The 21,487-nt window shown below is 40.4% G+C and overlaps 1 protein-coding gene across 9 annotated transcripts in view; it reads left to right on the top strand.

The window, feature by feature from the left end:
• The window catches only part of LOC138749443 (WD repeat-containing protein 72-like), a 249,326-nt gene extending 230,238 nt beyond the window's left edge, over positions 1 to 19,088 (top strand). For 7 of the 9 annotated variants that reach the window (XM_069910776.1, XM_069910775.1, XM_069910769.1 and 4 more), the window contains 2 exons: positions 8,806 to 8,910; positions 17,147 to 19,088. In XM_069910776.1, the coding sequence (XP_069766877.1) occupies positions 8,806 to 8,910; positions 17,147 to 17,199 (158 nt within the window). In that variant the 3' untranslated portion in view covers positions 17,200 to 19,088. Of the gene's footprint in view, positions 1 to 8,805; positions 9,547 to 17,146 lie in introns of those variants that run through there. The other 2 variants (XM_069910778.1, XM_069910770.1) reach the window with 2 other exon arrangements.
• Positions 19,089 to 21,487: the final 2,399 nt, after the last annotated feature.

The following is a 21,487-nucleotide window of genomic DNA, read 5'->3' on the forward strand; positions in this document are numbered from 1 at the left end:
AATTATTCCTCCTTTTATTGCCCAGTATTTTGTTCCATTCCTTTCAGTATCATCCAGAACCATAGATTCATACTGTCCAGAAAGAGGGTATTCTGCCCTTCAGGTGTGTATTGACTTTTTGAAAAGTCCACGTCCCCTGCCCTTTTTCCTTTGGACTGCAATTTTTATTTTCCAATTTCAAGATCTAAAATTCTCCCTTGAAATCTATTTTTGAATTGGACCCTATCATGTTTCCCAATGCATCTGTGTAATCTTAAAAATCTCTATTGTCATTTCTTTTAAATCTGCACCCCTGCCAGAAGAAAATAATTCTCCTTATTTATTCTGTATGTGAATACCTCCATTAAATCTCCCTTTAATTTCTTTTGTATTAAGGAGAATACATGCAATTTGGGCATGTGAGAAAGTGGAAAAGTTTTGGGAAGATCTAAATCAGGTATTAAATAAAATCACAAAAAGCAACATACCAAAAAATCCAGAGATCTTTCTTCTAAGTAATATAAGAAGTAAAGAACTAGGCCTCGATTTGGATGAAGCACAAAAAAGATTTATTATGATAGCCTTAGCTGTAGCAAAAAAATGTATAATGTCAACCTGGAAATCAGAAGAGAGCCTGAGAATACAGCAATGGTACATAGAAATGAATAAATGTATTCCATAGGAAAAAATAACATAATTTAAGAAATAACATCACAGTATTCGAACAAATTTTGGAACCATACAGGGAACACAACAGAGAAGTCCTACCGCGGACATCCACCACCTAAAATAACAGAATGTGAAGAAGATGAACTGACCCAGTGTGTGAAAGTAGATGACACAATTTTCTTGTTTATTTTCATTGTGTTATGACACTGTTTAATGGGTTTAACATATTGTATATGTTGACCGTTGAGTGGGTGGGGGGGTAAAGGAGGGAGGGAAGGGAGGGGGGAAAAGGAGAGAAAATGACACTGTACATTCAAGAGGGAAATGTTTATGTGTAATTTGGTCAATATGGTTCATAGTGTGAAAAATTTTTTTTTTTTTAAAAAGAATAACGCAAGTTCTCTCCACCACCAACCTACCAGATCCTCTCTAGTAAATATGCATATTTATCAAGGTCTTGGAATCTTTTTGAAGGTGATATTGTAGTAGACTTCAACTGGGATTTTATCTGAAGGCTGCACCTGGCAAATTGGAGTCAGGTGATTCAGGCAGCTCAGATCAGCAGAAAGCTGATTGGGCAATAGAGATCAAATGATCCAGGGAACTTGTGACACAGGGTGGTATTAATTCACTTCAACTCAGCAGTCTTGGGAAATGGTACTTGTTTTTTTGTTGACTGGAGTTCCACATGGTGCATGCAGCAGTGAGTAGGAAGTTTATAACTAACTAGTTTTTTTTCTATAATATGTTCAGAAATAGGCAGAGTGGCCTAACCTGTGTTTGAACTAACTTCATTTGGTATCTTAAATCTTCATTGCCATTCATTTCACCAATAGTTATATCTCAAAGCTACAAATACTGATTCAGAGGACCTTGTATTTATTGGTTGGAATAACTGCTGTGGTCAGTTTCTCTGAACCCTTGACAAAACATTGTTTGCAGCCTCAATCACGGTGCTGCAGTTACATCACCACTTGGTAGAAAGAAACAAGTGCAGGAGATGAGAACAAATCTTCCAGGTGTCCTTTTTTTGGATTATGGAACATCAATCATGGGGAAGTTTTGATCCATTGCAATATGTCATCATGTCAGTATGGATCTCCTATCAAAATAACGTAAAACAGAAACTGCTGGAAATGCTCAACAATTGTGGCAGCATCCGGGGAGAGAGAGAGAATTAACCTTCAAGTTGATTACCTTTTGTTGACTGAAAATATTGGGCTGGACTTCTGTTGCTGTGGTAGCTTGAAGTGATCAGCTTTTGCCATCAATAACAATGGCTTTGTGATGTTCAACAGGCAAATCCTGTATTTGGTGGTGGTGATTCATCTCACCTCCCTGGGTTCTGTTGTTTTGCAGCCTTCCCTTATCAAGAGAGATTAGTAAAATTTGTTTAAAAAAAAAAACTTAAAATGCCTGTGCAGATTAACCATTAGGCTGAGGCCTAGGGGTCTGGAGGATAAGGGGGCCCAAGCCCTTGGGCTTCACCACCTACTCAATAAAGGGTAGGCACCTGTTCTCTACTGACTGTGCATGTGTGGTGACTGGGCCAGAGTCAGTGTTGTTCCATTAACTGAGTGATGCACATGGCAGTTTCTGGGAGCTGGCAGTGGTGGGGTGGCGGCATGAAGATTTTGCAGCAGTGTGCACGATTGTCCACCTTTCCACCAAATCATTAGATTTTTATCCTCCAATTTAGTTGAAGAGATGTTTAAAAAAAGGTGGAGGATGATTGGGGGATGGGATCAGTGACTTCTCCCTGTCCAGCTGGATGGGAGGAGAAGAGTGGCAATCTTTGTCAGGAAAGTGACTGAACTTTGGAATTTGTGGTATTGTGTTGTTTGCCGGTAAAGGAAGTATCAAAGCAGGAGTGTGACTGAGGTGCAAAAGGTGAGTTCCAAGCAAAAGTCATCTTTCTATCCCTCTTCCCTCCCATTCATACCTCTCTTTACAGGTGCTTTTGGGCGTGTTGGGTGTTTCCAGGACTTTCTGTTTAATTCAGCGTTTGTGCAGAATATTGAGAGGTCCAGATGGGGTGGGAAGGACAGAGTAGGTTACAACTCTGGGACACAATCTTGCAGTCATGGAGAGAACAGGGTTTTTTCTGTTTTTTGAAGGTGCTGTGATGTAATTATAGACCAAGACCTGGGAAATAACAATGAACTGAGATATTTACTACATTTTTTAATAGCAAATTCCTATTGTTAGTGAAATGACTGCTTCTTAAACCACAGCTTGTAATCCATATTATCTCTCCATTCTCCAACACCATGAAGTACAAATAATGCAACCCATTCTGAATGTTAAAAGTATTAAACAAGAAGGTCTGCAGAGTTAGGGTTGAGTTCAATATACAAACATGCCAGAGGAGAAGCCAAGCTCACACTTGTAAATTGAGTTGTAAAATCACAATACTGTAGGAACTCCGCCAGTCTCACAGCACCTGTAGAAGGTAAGGATGTATTACTGACCTTTCACCTGAGCCCTTCTTCAAGGTATCTTTACCTCCTGTGAATGCTACGAAACTAGCTGAGTTCCTTCAACATTTCAGTATTTTACCACAGTCACAGCATTGGATGAAGGGGGGGGTGGTGAAAGGAAGGTCTGAAGGTCCCTGACTAAGCTCAGCCTAGAGCCCAGGTGGTAGTTAATATTCCACTGTGCCTGTGGTGTAATGATTATGCAAACTACACCTGAATTTTTTTGGTAAACTGATTGGACAATTCTGCAACTGCACCAAAGTTTTCAAAATTGCTTCTGTGCTGACAATGAACTGATGCTTGGATGTGATTGATTATATTTTAACTCACTTGTATAAAGAAAGAATTCTTGTAACGAAACATTGACACATTTGAGTTGTTTTTCATTTACTTCAGTCGTACATCAAACAAACTCAAATATTTCACAGAGTGGCAGTGTGGAGAATGTTGCTGTGTAAAATACAACCTAGTGATGAATGACTGTTTAAAGTCTCCTCTCTTTTGGACAATTTAATCACCGATTTGCTAATCTCTGAAGACTTGTTGTTTTATGTTTTCTTTTCGATGGGGATTGGCTTTGTAGAATTCCTATGTATTGGCATAATAGACTCACTTGGTCACCAAAAGATGGTGATGCACAGTTGAGTCTATGTCAGAAATCTACTGTATTTTCAAACTATGGGTTCTCAGCCTGCTGGCCTCTAGCCAACCTTCAGACTGTCCTCTGGATTCATTTGCTGAAAATGAAGCATGGTATTGCAGCTCTACACAGAATGAAAATCATTAATTTAGAGTACCATGCATGAATGAATAGATTTTTATCTCATACCTTTGCAGATGTTTTCGTCTGAAATAATTTCTTGAAATAACTGAAGGGATTTGATTAGTTGGTTGTCTGCATTTTAATATACTCAGGTACAGTCGGTGTCTTTTAAAATTGACTCTGCCGAGATCAAATACATTGTTTTCCTTGTGCGGATTTTTAATTCACTGTAGTGTAATTTGTCACCATTAATGTCAACCCTGCAAAACAAACCCTGTTTCCTTGTCAGTGTAATGGTAACTGATCATTTAAAAGTGAGGTTTTCAGCTTTCCGTTCCACATCTGTGCCTCTGCATTATGAAGAGAGAGAGAGAAAACAAGGAAAGGGAAAATCTCTAGTCAGGGAGGTTGTCTATAAAATGCAGTCTGGTATGACATGAACACAGTGGACATCTCATCAGAGTTTCCATATTCTCATCTTAATTCAATCTATCATCTTTTATTACATAGTAGTCTATTTTTTTAACATTTTGTACAATAGAGATAATCCCTTTCCAACTTGAAAAAGTAATTTTACACTTTTACATGTATTGTGATTAGTTAGATTTTGTCCATGAATTAATTGGTGCGAAGTGGCATTGGGGAACCTTTCCTGCAGCCCATCAAAGATTTTCAAACTGGTTGGAATGGTTAATGTAATACTGTTACAGCGCCAGCAACCTGGGTTCAACACCAGTGCTGTCTGTAAGGAGTTTGTACGTTCTCTCTATAACTGCATGGGTTTCCTCCATGTGCTCTGGTTTCCTCCCACCATTAAAAAAAAAATTACTAGGTTAATTGGATGTGGTTGGGCAGTGTGGGCCTGTGAGCTGGAAGGGCCTGTTATCATGCTGTATGTTTAAATTTTGCTAGAAAGCAAAGTACAATGCAAGCCACTCTTGAGAGAAAGACAGCAAGAATTTAGGTTCATCTGGTGTTGGTGACATAAGCACATACTTTGTAGTCATGGTTGAAATAAAAATATTTCCTAAAAATTAACTATTTTCAAAAGTTTCTCGTACCTTGATAGGAGATATTAATGCACTGGGCTGGGATTTGGAGACCCTTCAGCTGATTGCCGCGCATGGTTCACCTGTTGTCTTGCTTCCATACCTGTGATTTGCAGTGTAAAAATTAGGTAACCAACCTCCAAATGACCTAGTGAATTCAGCACTAAGACCAGGGACAGTGCTCAGGCAACTTCATATCCAGCCCCACAACTATATAGGTAGTAACTTGAATTCTAAAAGTAAATGCAGTGTTTTGTGTCATTATTGACTCAACATTTTTCAATTACCTCACTCCATGGCGTGGTTAGCGCACTCTCTCTGTTTCTGCACCAAAGATGTGAGTTCAAGCCCAGCGCTGTCTGTAAGAAGTTTGTACGTTTTACCCATGTTTGTGTGGCCAGGTGTTCTCATTTTCTTCCAGCCTCCAAAACCTATGGAGATTGGAGGCTAATTGGGTGTCACTTTTTTAATTAAAAATTGAAAAAAAATTTAAATATTTTAAATGTTTTCATCGTTGATGCTTAAAAACAGTTAAAAATGGTATTTGATGGCTCTCAGGAAGTAAAAGGTGATCAGGCAGAAAGCGTTGGTTATCCATTACTTCCGCCTGACCTGCTGAGGTTCTCTAGCCACCTTTGTATAATCCACTGCTTGAGGTCTCGCTGGTGTTTGCGGACTTTTCCACTTTCTAGGACAGCCGTGTCACTGAGGAACAAGGGGACGTTTGAACTTGTATCACTGCACAGTTTGTTTTAAAAAAAAATACACGTGACCAAGGAATGGACCAGCCAAGGACTGAACATGAGGAACAGCCCAGATTGTGCCCAAACCGATAATATTCACACCCACAGACGGAGAAGCTTGCTTTCATTTTCTCCTTTGCATTTGAAATTGAGGAACATCCCAACAACTTCACTACAAATGGCAAACCAGACTTCTTCTGCATTAAATTCTACATTTTAAAATGTAGACATACAGCACAGTAAGAAACCCTTTCGGCCCACGAGCCCGTGCCACCCAATTGTCTGACAAAGCCTGGTGCTTTTTTTTTTGAATGGTGGGAGGAAACTGGAGCCCCAAAGCATGACTGTGCCAATATGGGGATAACGTATAAACTCCTTAGAGGCAGCACGGGATTCGAACCCTGGTCCCGATCATTGGCGACTCTAACGGCATTGCTATAACCGCTAAACTAACCGTGCCACCCCATTGTTCAACTATTGCTGTTTAATTCAATCATGTTCCACTGGAAGGAGATTACAAAAGAGTTTTAGATGATTTATTTCTACATTTTCATTGGATAAAAGCACCAATATATTCTACCACAGTACCAAGCTTTTTTTTAAACCAAAAATAGACTTTATTCACAATAAATTTACAGAAGGAAATCTGTTCAAAGTCTCTTCCCAACCTTATAGTTTCTTATCCATACATTGTTGTCACGACTGTGTATGTTGCTATATTCATTTCTGTTTACAGCATTGTCACCACTGTGGCACCTTGTCGTTATTTCTCCCCCCCCTTAAAGTCAGCCCATGCTGTAATTAAATAAACAGCAGAACCAATTAAGCGTACAACAGTTTACTTTAGTCAGCCTTGATAACGCTAGTGGGGGTGGAGTACGAAGAAAGTGTTCGTAACTCTTTCTCTACGCCCCACCCCGCTCAAAGCATGCAGAGTGTTCATTCCACTTTTATGCTCCTTTTGGGCAATAGTCTGCATGATGTTCCCTGATTTTGCACAATATGTTCCCTTGTGGTCTCAGTAGATAGCTGGGAAATATCAGGGTGTCCTTGCTCTTAGTTGTGTTGACTTATTATATTCTTTGGGGTGTTGGTTACTATCTCACTACAGTACAGGGAAGGTCATGCTAGGAGGCCATTATATTCCCATCATATTACAAGGCAACTACTGTATTTTCTCACTTAATTCATTAACCCTTTGTTAAGAATATTCGTTAAACATTCTTTCACACACCCTGTTGTTTGAGGGGCTTCCCCTTGGTCTTAGCCCTTCAATCTCCACTACCAGACAGCGTTCCTTTCCCGCCATTCCTTCACACCAAACCTTAGTGCATCCCTCAGCACATACTCATGCAGCCTGGAATGTTCCAGTCAGCAGCATTTCCTCACTGACGCATCTAGTGCGCTGAAAGAGCAACACGTTTCAGGCAGACCAAAGTGTGCCTTTCATGGAGTTGATGGTCTTCCAGCAGCCCTGGATGTCAGACTCTGCATCTGCGAGAACAGCCTGTAGATCAGAGAGTCCTTCGTCACACTGCTGCAAGCAGATGAATCGTGACAAGGACCCGTGCATCTTTCTCTTTGCGAACCTGTATTTAGCAAAGAGGTGGGTCATTGTCTCAGGCTTTGTGTTATTTCTGGGTATACCAGGCCTAGTTTGAAGTTTCAAGACTTACTGAAGATTAATTAGAGACCACTTGCTGCTTCCCTCTCTGCGGTTGTTTTAAAAAAAAAAAGCTTCCTCTATTTTGCACTTTTCTCTGCAACCCAACCAACCAATTTTCCGCTGCAACCGTGTCTGCCTGTCCTGCATCGGACTTGTCAGCCACAAACGAGCCTGCAGCTGATGTGGTCATTACCCCTCCATAAATCTTTGTCCGCAAAGCCAAGCCAAAGAAGATTGGTCATAGATGGATACAGCTGTTATCCTTGTGGGGGGGGGGGGTAAAGGTTTCATTTTTATAAGTTATGCTTGCATACTTGAGTCTTGTCTTTTTAAGGTAAAGTTTATTAATGGTATTTCTATTCAGCAATACCACATTTCATTCTTTGGTCCTCTGCTATAAATGGTTCTGACTTCCTGGTGCAGTGTATTGCATTTAATTTTTATTTCTCAGTGGACTTGACTGTCAATCCAAGGGAATGGAACTCTCTAGTTCCTGCCTCCCTTGCCGAGCAAATCCAGCACCTCCTAACTCCATTTTATGGTATAAATCTAATCTTCCCTCTGCCATCAAGATATGGAGAATTGCACTCCTCTGCCCCAAGAATTGCAATGGCTTTTTGATTCAGAATTTGGAAGAGAACACGGGAATATGATTCTTGTATCCTAACAAAATAGAGATTTAAAAACTGCTGCCCCAGATTTTCCAGACAGTTACCCTTAAATCCGTAAATACCTGCAGAGAAGCGCATGAAACATGAGTGGTTCATGTTAATATGAATAGGTGTTACACACCTCGTAATATGCGAGCTTCCCTATTCCATTAAGAATGCTTGGAAAAGAAAATTGAGGGAAAGAATTAGACTGATTCCTGTGGATAGCAGTCACAATTACAATCAAAAATAATGTGTGCATCATTTGACTGCATAAATTGAACAAATTTATTCATTCCTCTGAGTGGTGAATTATTTACACCAATTATCCATATGAGCTGCATAACACATTCCTTCTCTTTCCATAATACAGTGGCTTTGATATTCATATATTGGTTCAGAAACTCGATACAATTTTCAATCAATTTCAAGTTGAACTTTAAATATTCTCAGTATTCCATCACATTTCAGATCTGAGTGCGTGGGAGTATCTGTTACTAATACAATCAAATGTATGATAATATTCAGTTAACAAAAAGCCAAATATAACAGCAGCGACACATTTTCAGTATCATTCCTGAATATTATACAACTTCTATCAGCGAAGTTTGTTATCATTTACACAGGTTTTCTTTTCTGTTCATGTAGGAATTTCCCAAAATGTTCTTGATCTCTGACATTTATTTATTTTAATAGCACAGCAAATCAGACAACATTGAACAGAGTTGACATTACCCCCGGTAAAGATGTTAAGTGCTTTCTTATGGGTGCTCTTTCACAGTTTTACCTTTCTGGTTGCTTTACAGCTTCAGCCAACGTGGTCACACATGGCCGCAGCCCAGATCTGGCAAAGCACCAAGGATCCAGGGATGGGGCTGAAAGATGTACCTTCAAAGAAACTGACAGTCCAGGTGAAAGTTATTGGAAGATAGTGGGAAAATGTAGAGTGATGAATATGACATGAGGTTGTGTGACTATGGGAGAAGAGAGCACCTTAACATGTTCATTTCCCTATGACTGCAGTAAAGTACAGCAATCACTCCACATTTAGAACATCCATCTGTAATTCTTCACATTTTCCTGTCGCTTTGAATTTCTATTCTGCATTCAGTTTGAATTTCTTTGTGATCATCTCTGTACTTGCTTTCTTAAATTTCTTGGGAAGTCCCTGTATGCCGATTCATGTATTTTTTTTTATTTGTTCTCTCTGAGGCCTGTCAACTGAGCTAAGAGGTTTCCAAATCCTGCAGCCAGCTCTGACAGTAGCAGCTGTGAACAGTCCCCTGATCTATCTCACACGAGAGCTGCCAAGATTTAATTTTCAGTGGAAGGGTGCAGTTTGAAATCCATGTCAGGTCCCTAAGGTCATCTCCAAACCCAGATTGGACTCATGGCACCAGGATTATCTTTCAGCTACTCCACTCAACCTAGATTCCTTGGAAGTTTGATAGCTAACAATGCTGCTGAGTTTCAGGACATTTCACTCTAATCCTTTTCCTATAACTGTAAACTGTGGTGTGGTTTTGAATAAATGATGAACGTGTGAATCCTTTTTTAACAATATAATCTTCCATTTAGTGCATTGTCAATCACATAATGATTCATAAACATACAACATTAAATGTCTGTTTAATGCAATGTACTTGTACCAAGTAGGTTCTGATGTGAAAAAAAATATTGCATTTTTTGTGTAGACATTCCTGTATCAAAATATGTCTTGCTTTGTAAGACTGAAACCCCCTTGAGATTTTGCTACTGGTCTCATTGGCTTCCATCGAGAATATGTGGCTTTGTTGCCATGGATACATTGTATTTCTCTAAGAATTGTTCGTATTGATCGGTCGACAGGCGTGAAGGACGCGGGCATGTGTGAAGCATGAGGGGGTGGGGCAGGGTGGTAAATGACCAGAGGTTAATGGTCGGATATTAGCTAATGTGGCAAACACTTGTGCAAAAATAAAGGGACCCTTTTTGTGATTTCTGAGCTTTTGCGCTCGTTGTATTGTATTCCAACAGAACAAGCGAAAAGAAACTTGTTAGTTGCTTGTCATGTCAAATCTCCAGTGTTTGTCCAGACACAGCTGTCAGCATTCCAGCTTGCAATATTGGGGATGCGCAACAAAGAGCCCAACCGATGAATTATTTATCGCAGCACCTCAGTGTGCAATTCCGTAATAAGACATTAAGATAACTTGGAAGAAAATGCCAACTGAACCAAAAGTGACTGAGGTTGCCCTTTAAAAAAAAAAAAAAAAAAAAAAAAAAAATTTAGCTGAGAAACAAATGATTTTTCAAACAGTGCATTCACTTTTCTCTTGCAAATGTTTTGCACCATTTACCAGAGTCTTGCAGAGTTGCATGTTTTTTTAAACCTTCATACTAATTGGTCGTGCTTCTATCAGGCTGATCAGACGTGCCAACGTCCTGAGTTGGGCACACCTGGAACTATACTTTTTTTAAAAAAAAATCTCCATATTATTATGCAGTAGTGAAAATCAGGTGTATTTTGATGGAATTTATCAGGAACTGATCTTAAAAATCTTTTTTAAAAAAAAAAAAAAAACTTCAATGTTGGCCTAGCCCACCATTAATAATGCTAAGAAAGATTATCCACTTTCTGTGGGGGTGAACTTTTCTGGCTTTCAACAAATTTTTAATTTCTTCAGCAATTTAATTCTAAAGAACTTTGGGGTGGGTGGGGGAGTTTAGGGGGAAAAGTTTATTCTACATCACAAGTACAGAAGGCTCACCACCTCTCATCTTTTGTCTCTATGGTGTTTGTCTGACCATGCTCTTGCGACTGCATGTGTATTTCCCACACTTCCATAATCCCGAAGACTTGCTGACTGTTGGGATAATTGGCAACTGTATATAAAAAAAAAAAAAACTCCAGCAGTAGGTAGATGGTGGAGAGGGTGCAGATTAATGGGCACACGAGACAGAACAAGTGACAGTACAACAGTGTGTGTGTTGGCATAGAATTAATGGACTGGATGGGTCTCCTGTTGTAAGGAAATGCAAACAGAAAACTTCAATGGAAACACATTTTAAAAGTGGCAGTCAATGTGCTTATGTTACTACATCAAGAGTGTGCAACAAAGGCAAATTTCTACAGTACCTCTGTTATATAAAAGGGGGGGGGGGAAGAAAGTCAACCTATTGTAGTTTCAGAGATAAATCTGTCCTAGCATTTATGGATCAATACCTAATGCCACAAGATCACTGGTTTAACAACTGGATCCACTATCCTAGATGGCATTAAGAATTTGACTCTCAAATGTGTGATTAAAAGTGCCCTTAGAAGTTTATGGGAAAAACTGGCCCAGAATTAAGCTTGCCCTGAACAAGGTTTTGAGACAACCATTATGCTCCCTATACTCTTGATTTTGATCATTTTTATTTTGTAAGCCTATTACCTCCTGCCTTTGGGATTGCCCCACCTCACAATCTCAAAATATTGAAACTTACAATAAGAAGTACACAATTTGACCAGCTGAGTTTCTCCAGCATTGTGTTTGAACTTCAATGATGGTGTCTACAGACTTTCATGTTTTATTCTCTAGTTCCCACCTGGGAAGGACAGCACAGTGGCCCAACTTTAGAGCTGCCGTCTCCCAGCTCTGTAAACCCAAGTTCAAACCTGACCTCCGTGGCTGTGTGCATGAGGTTGCTACAATTTCGCTGTGACTGTGTTGGTTTCCCCGGGTTCCTCGGAACACTTCAGCGCCCCAAAGATGTGTGCATTCTTAACCACAGCAAATCGATACCTGACCCAAAATGTTGGTTGCCCTTTACTTCCCATGGATGCCATGTGACCTGAGTTTTTCCACTTGTGAATCATCCCCAGCATTTTGTTGTTTAACTCTTGCAAATTGTACATGGGGATGTAGATGAGCAGCATAATCTGGATGGAGTTGACAGGGGTGTGAGGAAAATAAAGAGATTTGTGTGGAATCAGAATAACTGGATTCTTATTAGTCATTGCGCACACAATGGGTCAAAGGGCCAATCTTCCTTGCTGTATAAATCCATGATTCTATGATGTTCTCTGAAGGGAATCTTCAATCCTTTCCTATGCTGCAGACCCAGGAGTGTGTTTACTATTCTAAAACACAAGTCTGCAGACGTCATGATTGAAGTAAAAACACAATGCTGGAGAAACTCTGCAGGTTAAACAGCATACTTTGCTTGAGCCCAAGGTATGACCAAACTGTAGGCAGGCTCCCAAACAAAATGGTGGGGGGATTAGCACTGTAGTGGATGGATTAAGGAGGGAGGGCACAGCAGCAAACAAGCAGAGGAGGGGGTGGCTCTATGAATGGAGAGGGAAGGGGTGGAGAACTGGAGGAAAGAAGACAGAGGGAGAACAAGGAGTGGGCTTGAAGAAACCAGAAAAGTTGATATAATGCCTCCAATTGGAGAGAGCCCAGATAATATATCAGTGTTACTTCTCTGTGGGTGATCTTGGTTTGATAGTACATGAGGCTATGATCGGAAATGTCAGTGCGGGAGTGGGTCGCAGAATTGAAATGGTTGGCCACTGGGTGTTTCATTTTGGGTGATGCATTATGGAAGATCAAACCAGTTGGCTGAGTACAGGGTTAATGGTCAGATACTTAACAGTGTGGAGGAACAGAGGGAACTTGGAGTCCAAATCCATACATCTCTCAGGTTGTTGCACAGGTTGATAGGATAGTTAAGAAGGCTTATCGGACGTTAGGCTTCATTAATAGGAGGATTGAGTTCAAGAGTTGAGGTCATGTTGCAACTCTACAAATCTCTTGTGAGACCACGCTTAAAGTACTGTATTGTGTTCAGTTCTGGTCACCTCATGAGAGGAAGGATGTGGAAGCTATGGAGAGGGTGCAGAGGAGATTTACTAGGATGTTGCCTGGATTGGAAAATGAGTCTTGTGAAGCAAGGTTAGCAGAGCTGGAACTTTTCTCTTTGGAGCAAAGAAGGATGAGAGGAGACTTAATAAATCTCTACAAGATTGTGAGAGGCATAGATAAGGTGAACAGCCAGGACAGGAGTAGTGAATATCAGGACACAACTGTACAAAGTGAAGGGAAGGAAGTTTCGGGGAGACATCAGGGGTAAGTTTTTTACGCAGTGAGTTTTGTGTTCCTGGAATGCCTTGCTGTGGATGGTGGTGAAGGCTGAAACATTAGGGGCATTTAAGAGATTCTTAGGCACATGGATGAAAGAAAAATAAAGGGTTACGAGATAAGAAGGGTTTAGTACTCTTTAATTTGGTAGGAATATATAGGTCGGCACAACATCGAGGGCCGAAAGGCCTGTACTGTGCTGTAATGTTCTATGCACTGTCTTGCTCAATTTAAGAGCAATTAAGGATGGAAAAGAAATCTAGATGTTTCCAATAATCTTCACAACCCAGAAACCAACAAATATGATAATTTTACATGTTTGCTGTGGCAGGCTTTTTAAAATAAGCTTGCATTCCTCCTATCAGAATTAGACAGCTTCATTCACCCACAGCGCTGAGTGAATGAAGTCACAGCATTAAAGCACTGACCTGTGAGCAAGACATCTCTAGAAGCGTAAACCACATCATGTCGCCTATGGTTCATAGCTTAAAAATATTAAATTAAAGATGACAAATAATTATTTACTTTGAAATAAAAAGTCCAACGGTGGAGTGATTTTTTTTTTTTTAAAGTTGTATTCTGTTGCCCTGGCAAATCATATGACTGAATTTGGAAGGTCGTATTTCCCTTAACTGATGATTCCCCACTTTTTCACTGACTGTCATGAACAGAGGGAAACATCGAAATATCTCACTGTCCCTGGGTTTTTAAACCATAATCTTCATCAGAAGTTCTACAACAGTGCAAAACGGGAGTTCCCATTGATCAGAGATGATAACTCTGACCTCCCTCTATCAGGGATATTCCCTTTTTATATGTTTTTATTAGAACAATGAAAAACATTTGCAATGTGATGCCTTTTGGGTTAATTACTTGTGCGTGGATTTTGGGACACAAAGCTTTAGTGTTTTAGTGAAGCTTTTAATAAATACAGAACAATTCTATTGACAGAACCTTCTTGTTCATAACTGTGAACTGAAATTCACATCCAGATCAGTATAAAAACAGTGCTTTATAACAATATATTTATATTGCAGCTTACAAATTGTAGGGTGGCCAGCTATGCATGTTTGTAAGCCAAGGCACAGAAGGCTTTACTTGAAAGTGCCCTGGGCACTGGTGGATTAACCCTTAGGCTGAGTAGACTGAAGCTTGGGGTTCCGGAGGTAAGAGAACCCATCACAACCACTAGTACACCAATGTAATCACTTGTCAATAAGGGCTCGTGTTAGTCTTGGGTTAATCAAGGCTCCAAAATGCCAAACCAGACTGAGGAAACCCAGGGCACTTGGGTTTTTGAAAAGTGACTGGGGTGAACATCACAGAACACCAAACAGCTAGTTTCATGGCCACCAGAAATACCCAGAAACTTCATGGCAATAATGCATCTTATCTCCGCTGAAGGAGCCGAGGGCGCAGTCGCAACTCGGAAGTGACTTGAGGAGCATGCATTGTGTTCTCCAATACCCTGACTCTGTGCGGGTGAAGCTGGGAACTGTGGGCCAAAGTTAGCACTGTGCCGTTACCAGGTGACGTGCATGGTGTTTTCTGGGAGCTGGCTGTGGCAGCGTGTGTGAGGAAGGGGCTCTGAAATACAGATGCCCAACCCATCACCTCCAGTAGTAAGTGAACAACGGGAGGTGTCCGATCAGTGGCCGGTACTGCTAAATTAAAGTGATGCTCAGGTGGCCGAGCCCTCAATGGGGAATGAGAGTTGGTGGGGGTGGCCTGGAGTGAGGGGAAGATGAGGGCAGCCTGGGCTGTGGCGGTGAGCGAAGGGCAGCGGGTGTAGTCAAGCCTATGGCGGGGAACTCTGCCTAGGACCTGGGTTGTAGTTAATCCACCACTGCACCTGGGGTCAGCTTCTGCAGTGCTTGAGACCCAGAGTATTATAGCATGGGTCCTACCTCATCTGCAATGTCAGCAAAGTGGGCTGGTCTTGCAGTTCTGATCACCGCAGGAAAAATGGAAGCTTTGAAGAGGGGGCCGAAGAGGTTTACCAGGATGTCTTGTTGTGGGGTCCTGACCCAACACGTGGACTGACCATTTCTACCCATGGATGCTGCCTGACCTGCTGGATTCCTCCATTGTTTGCTCAAGATTCCAGTATCTGAAGTTGTTTGTTTCTCTATCAGGACGTTGACTGGTTTGGAGTGGATTAACTACAAGGAGTGGTTGGACAAATTCAGAAGGTTTTTGCTGCAGTGTCGAAGGTTGAGTGGCAACTGAATAAGAGTATATACAATTGTGAGAGGTCTAGATAGGGGAGGTGGTCAGTCATTTTCCCCTAAGTCCGAAATGTCAAATATTATGGAGCATAGGTTTAAGGTGAGAGGGGAACAAGTTTAAAAGAGATGTGTGAGGTATGCTTTTTACCCAGGGAATTTTAGATGAATGGAATGTCCTTGCAGGGAAGAATCAGATACAAGAGCAATGTTTAAGAGGCATTTAGACTAACACGTGAATTGGCAGGGAATGGAAGGATACAGGCCATGTGCAGGCAAATGGGATTAGTTTAGATTGGCATTGTGGTCAGCATAGATTTGATGGGCTGAAAGGCCTGTTCCTGCATTGTACAGTTTATATTCCCTATTTTGGGTACAATCTGATCTTTTCAGGTCCAGTCAGATAACATTGGGCCACAATTTTTTTCAAATGGTTTACTTTCTAAAATAAAATTGGGGATTATGATAGAAAGCTTCAAGCTGAATGCAAAGAAACTTTCAGATTTGCTGTATTATGTAGGAAGTTGGAGAAACTTTTATTGAATTTACCATGTGTAATCGCAAAATGATCCTGACGCATTGCATTAGTTCAACTGATCTAAAAAAGTTTTTCTGATTTTCGTTTGTACTCAGCATCTGATGCCTCTCATGTCAGTGTCCAACCATAGTTAGTGATGGATTCCAGTTGCACTGATACTGCTTTACCATGGTCACAATGACCAAGTGAAACCTTTCACCATGTTTGTCACTGACAGCATCGAGATCAGCAGGGGAGAGGGCCAAGTGCAAATGCAGAAAAAGAATTTTCAATGACATGTCACACTTCATGGTTTTGTATGCTTGAAGTTGACAGGAAATGACAAAAATAGGTTGTATCGAGAAAATGATACTTGATGGAAAAAAAACTAAGGTTATTAAAATACATCCAAATGTGTTCAGGAAGCAAAATCTTTGTTGACCAGTGTAACCAATGGAACTTGTGGAGAAGAGTCATGATGGGCTGTAGTCCTGTGGTGGGGGTCATGTTGGAGATCAGTAGTATGGCTGGAAACAAAAAGATCTGGTTTTATCATCTGAAATCATCATCTTCAGAGGTTAGGTTTCCAGCTATTTGAGTTGGTTGTATGACTGGAGGAAATCCTAGATTCCACATCTCTCCAGTTTAAATGTAATGGAACTAAAGTAGAATAATGCGAGTCAACTAATTTGTGTGGAGAGCGAGTCCTTAATGGCCCTGACTTGCCATTGATTGTGAGAAAATCCATCTTGAGATTGTGGCGATTTGTTGATCACAGCAAATGGTGATTCACTTGACATCGATGCAGTGTCCTGGATGCTCCGTGCACGAAGAGGATAGATCTTTGCAACCTGTGGAAATTCAGCATGTCCCCAGTGTCTCGTACCAATTTTCATGGATGCAGTGTAGGAAGTATCCTACCCTTATTCATTACAGCTTGGGGATAGAAACTTCCCTGCCCAAAGACATCAAGAAACACAGTCATGAATTGCAACTCAAGCCCTCACACAAACCAACTCTCCACCATTGACTTACATTCTATCAAAACCCTTTTCTTGCTCTATCCACTGTGCTATGCGACGGTTGGCTTGCCTCAGAAGGATTCTTGACAGTGAACAATTCAATTAATCTAATCGGGCCAAAATATTGTGAATTCCAGTATCACATTGATAGCCTATTTACAATGTTACATTTGGTTCTGTAATTGCATTTGTCAAAGTATATACCAGAAAATACTGAACTGAATATATCAGTTAGAGCAACATAAAGTCTGATCCTTAATTTTTGATTGATGCAGATCGTCGGCGAAAGTGGCCTCTGTCCCGGATCTGTTTTTGCAAAGTTTGCTGAAATAACGGAGCAGGTTCCCTCCACGCTCCTGGTCTGATGTTTGCCCTTTGATCATTTCCTAATTTGCGGAGACACAAATGATGGGAAACTCTGCAGAAGTTTGTGTTGTTCATCACTGAATGAATTCTCAATGTTTTATGGAAATAGTGAAAAATTTGAAGATGTGAAAGAATAAGAAAGTACTTCAGTTACGCAACTGAGTATAAGAATTTAAAGGAATTTTTCTTTTAAAAATATTTTTGAGTTTAATAAAACCCTTTTCACAAGGTAAAGGGAACTAATGATAACATAAATCATATAATATATCACATATCAATTGAAAGTTAGAAGCACAGCCATAATTATTACATTAACTTATTTCATTCAGTGCATCAAATTCTCTAATTATAATAATTAAACAATTAAGTCATACACATAATATGTCCAAAATCAAATATTGAATATTAAAAATTTACAAATACAAACAAAATTCCCTGATATATACTTCTCTGATGTGAGTCATGTTCTGTGATGTGATCCGTAATCTGTAGTTAATCCCCCTTGTTGGTCGTAATTTCTCCCCTACTAATCTACCCCCTCCCTCTAAACAAGATTATCTGTAAGAATTTTCAATTTAATTCTTGGATTTGTAACTTGGATTATATTCTTTGGTTTGGGTATATTATAAATCTGATCTGATATTTATTGATAGTAAAATTTATACTGCTTTGTTTCTTTGAATCCTAATCAGTCAAATTCAAGTTTGATTTGTTTGCAAAGATATATTTGATGAAACTTGAAAAATACTATCATTTGAGACCTCGTTCATATTTGACATGAGGGAAAAGGACAACTTCCAAAAAAAAAAGGCAAATAATCAGAAGTCTCAGGCTGAACTACAAAGGATCAGAGTATCTGGACCAGCATACGTGGAAGCAATGGAGCTGTCCTGCACATTACAGCACAGAAACAGGCCCCTTTGGCCCTTCTAGTCTGTACTGAACCATTTTTTGCCTAGTCCCACTGACCTGAACTCAGTCCACTTCAGTAAATGGGTAGAAGAAGCAATTGAGATGATTTTTTTTTCTAAAAATGAAGTTAGTGAGATAGATTGAATGCTCTTTAATGTTCATAAGCATTGTGTTTTCCTACATACAGCCCTGTTAATACAGCTCAATGATAATTTGAGGCATATCAAGTGATTTATTGCAATAATTTCTCATTTTAATGGTGTCTGGGAATTCTGGAATAATATCTTGCCTATGGTTGAGAAATATACAAATAACTTTTGCCAACTATCTTTCTGATATATTAAAATAATCAACAGAAAGCAGGTAGATATTTGTTTCAATGACTTGCTTGCTACTCCAGTTCTAAGGAACAGCCTGTGTGAATTCTTTCAAAGCACAGTGGCTAAGAGGGTTTAGCAAGGAGTCCACTGGAAGTAGGGAGACAAGACCCTGCTTTGACTTTACATGCACAGGTGTGTGAATGTGTGTGCACCCACTTGCATGCAAATTAATTGCCCTTAACTGCACTCCAACCACTTGTACAAATGTGTGCAAGCCCATATGAACATCCAACCTCTTTTACTCCGTTTCCTTGCCCCCACCCTAAACCAGTCCCTCCTTTTCAACCTCCACTCACTCTTTCCCCATTCAGTTTCTCCCTTGTACACCTCTTTCCTCCTTACATGCCTCTCCCAGCACCCTCCTCCTGAGATCTCTTCCTCTGCCTCCTCACTCTGCCTTTCCCTTTTACTTCCTCTCTACTCCTTCCCCTTCAATCATCCTCTACCACCTCCCTTTCACTCTTCCCCACACCCCAGACTCTTACTGTAAAAGGTCTGTATACAAATGCAAATGCCCAAGTTAATTTGTTTTAACCCTTGGAAAATAAAATAAATTTATTTAATGGAATTGTTGTTTATTGTGTCATCTTTGCTTCTATTTTACCAGAATATTTCAATCTTTCTTTTCTGCAACATTGCAATTTTAGAGAGCTGGACTGTTGAGAGTGTTCCATGGAGGAGCACAGGACTTCCCCACTGTACAATGTAACAGGGATGTTTAGGATCTCCTGAACTCACTATGGAGTGTTCTGTAATGTCCTCAGAATTCTGGCATTGGTAAAATCAACTCTCAAAGCATGCCTCACTCCCAAAGTCAAAGATTCAAACCACATCAGAGCAGGTTTGTCCTTGAGTGAATGCCACAGTCAATGGAACATCATGTCATCAGATGTGGACACCCATGACAGGATTGTCTTTGTCAGGGGCATCAGGACCATGTAAAACAGGGATGAATGTGGTAGCTGGAAAACGTCGGGTCTATCTGGGTTGAATCACATCGTCGACTCAGTTTTTGGGGGGAATTAGACATGAAAATGGAGCTGAGGCCAAAGATTCAGTCAGCTACGATCTATTAAAAGATTAAAGACTCTTCATTGTCATGTCATAAAAAACAGTATAATGTTACACAAAATTACCTTTTGTCTGCCATTAGGCAGACAGATTTGCCATCAGCAAAAATTTCCAGGCGTCTCTCAGAGAAAGAGAAGCATAAAAGAGTCTCACAGCAAGATTCTAACATCAATGAACAGATCCATTAAATGCAGTTTTACTCACTGGTAAAAAAGCAGTGACACCCTTAAGTCTATAAGGAAGCTGGAATATCCATGAGTGCAAGATGACTGACATCACTATTGTACTTCTGGTGGCTCCATGTGAAAGGTATCCCAGAAGATTACGCTACTGTCTCCCAATGCACACTCTGCATCCACAGAACATCGCGTGGTGGCACAGCAGTTAGTGCAACTATCACACTGCTTTGAAGGATGTGTTAAATCGTGACCTCACGTTCTACCTGTCTGGACAGAATAGCCTCACGCTGAGTTGATTTGAGTATCAAGTTTTCAGATTAAATTTGATTGTGAAACACATTAAACTGGAGTTATGTGGTAGCATTCCTAACCCATCATGTCTTCTTTTCTCATTTAGAAATTTGAGTCTTATTTATTACTGCAATCAAACTGCATTTCTATTTAGAAGCCTGTTTAAGATCCAGGAATCTTCCATCTGGCCCATTGAGCCAGCCCTGCCATTCAATGAGATCATGGCTGATGTGACGACAGGCTCGGCTCCACCTACCAGCCTTTTCTCCATATCCCTTAATTTCCTTACTATGTAAAAAAAAAAAAAAAATCTATCTAACCTTGTCTTAAATATATTTACTGAGGTCATCTCCTCTGCTTCAGTGGGCAGCAAATTCCACAGATTCACCACCCTCTGGGAAAAGCAGTTCCTCCTCTCCATTCTCATCGCTGAATCTTCATGCTATGTGCCTAAGTTTTGGTCTCGCCCACAAATGGAAACAACTTGCCTACCTCAATCTTATCTATGCCTTTCGTAACTTTATATGTTTCTATTAGCAACCCCTCTCATTCTTCTAAATTCCAGCAAGTATAGTCCCAGACAACTCCATCTCTCCTCGTAGGCTAATCTTTCCATAGTTGGCATTTTATTGACAATAACCACAACAGCAGTGCGAGTATAAGACAGCTTTAATGAACTAATATGTACACCAAGAGGTCTTGTCTCTCTGCAAGACGAACCTGAAAGGCTTGACTGTAGTTCTGGGCTGCTTTATATACAAGGTCACCGGGGTGACCCCTGTTGAGCTAGTGGTGTAATTACATATCACCACAGGCTTCTTAATTCTGACATCCTAATCAAGAAATGAAGATAAAGGAAGTGGTTCCAAAAATATGCATCTACATTGAGATGTTACGGACTGGGATCGTATACAGGTGAGAAAGGAAGCAGCCATGAGCTCAGACAGGGAATGTTTTGAAATGTGATTAAATATGAATGAGCAACTGAATTACCTCAGAAAATAAAAAATCATTATACATTGACTCTCACCACCATCGGGGTGCTACTGGAGCACTGCTCTGGCACCCCGTGAGGCTGCTCCGGGCGCCCCCCCCCCACTCCTGAGTGCTATTCTGGGCATACAAGGAACCTGTTTCTTCCGTGACTAGTTGTCCTCCTTCCTTGTCCTACTGTTCAATCACAATACCAAATACAACAGGGCGACCACTAAGGCCTGATCCCATGAGATCTCCTTGTTGTCCCTTTTGGTGAGCTCCAGCACCTAAAATATTAACACTGCCCCCCCCCCCCCCCAATTACCAGTGGTCAATATCAACCTTAAATATTAAGGGCAAAATGGGAATATGCCCCAGCATAACCATCAAGATGTGAATCTCTGCAGCATAGCTAGTGAAATAATTTTAAAAATGTCACTTT

Source organism: Narcine bancroftii, chromosome 14 (assembly GCF_036971445.1).
Source record: "Narcine bancroftii isolate sNarBan1 chromosome 14, sNarBan1.hap1, whole genome shotgun sequence".
NCBI lineage: Eukaryota > Metazoa > Chordata > Chondrichthyes > Torpediniformes > Narcinidae > Narcine > Narcine bancroftii.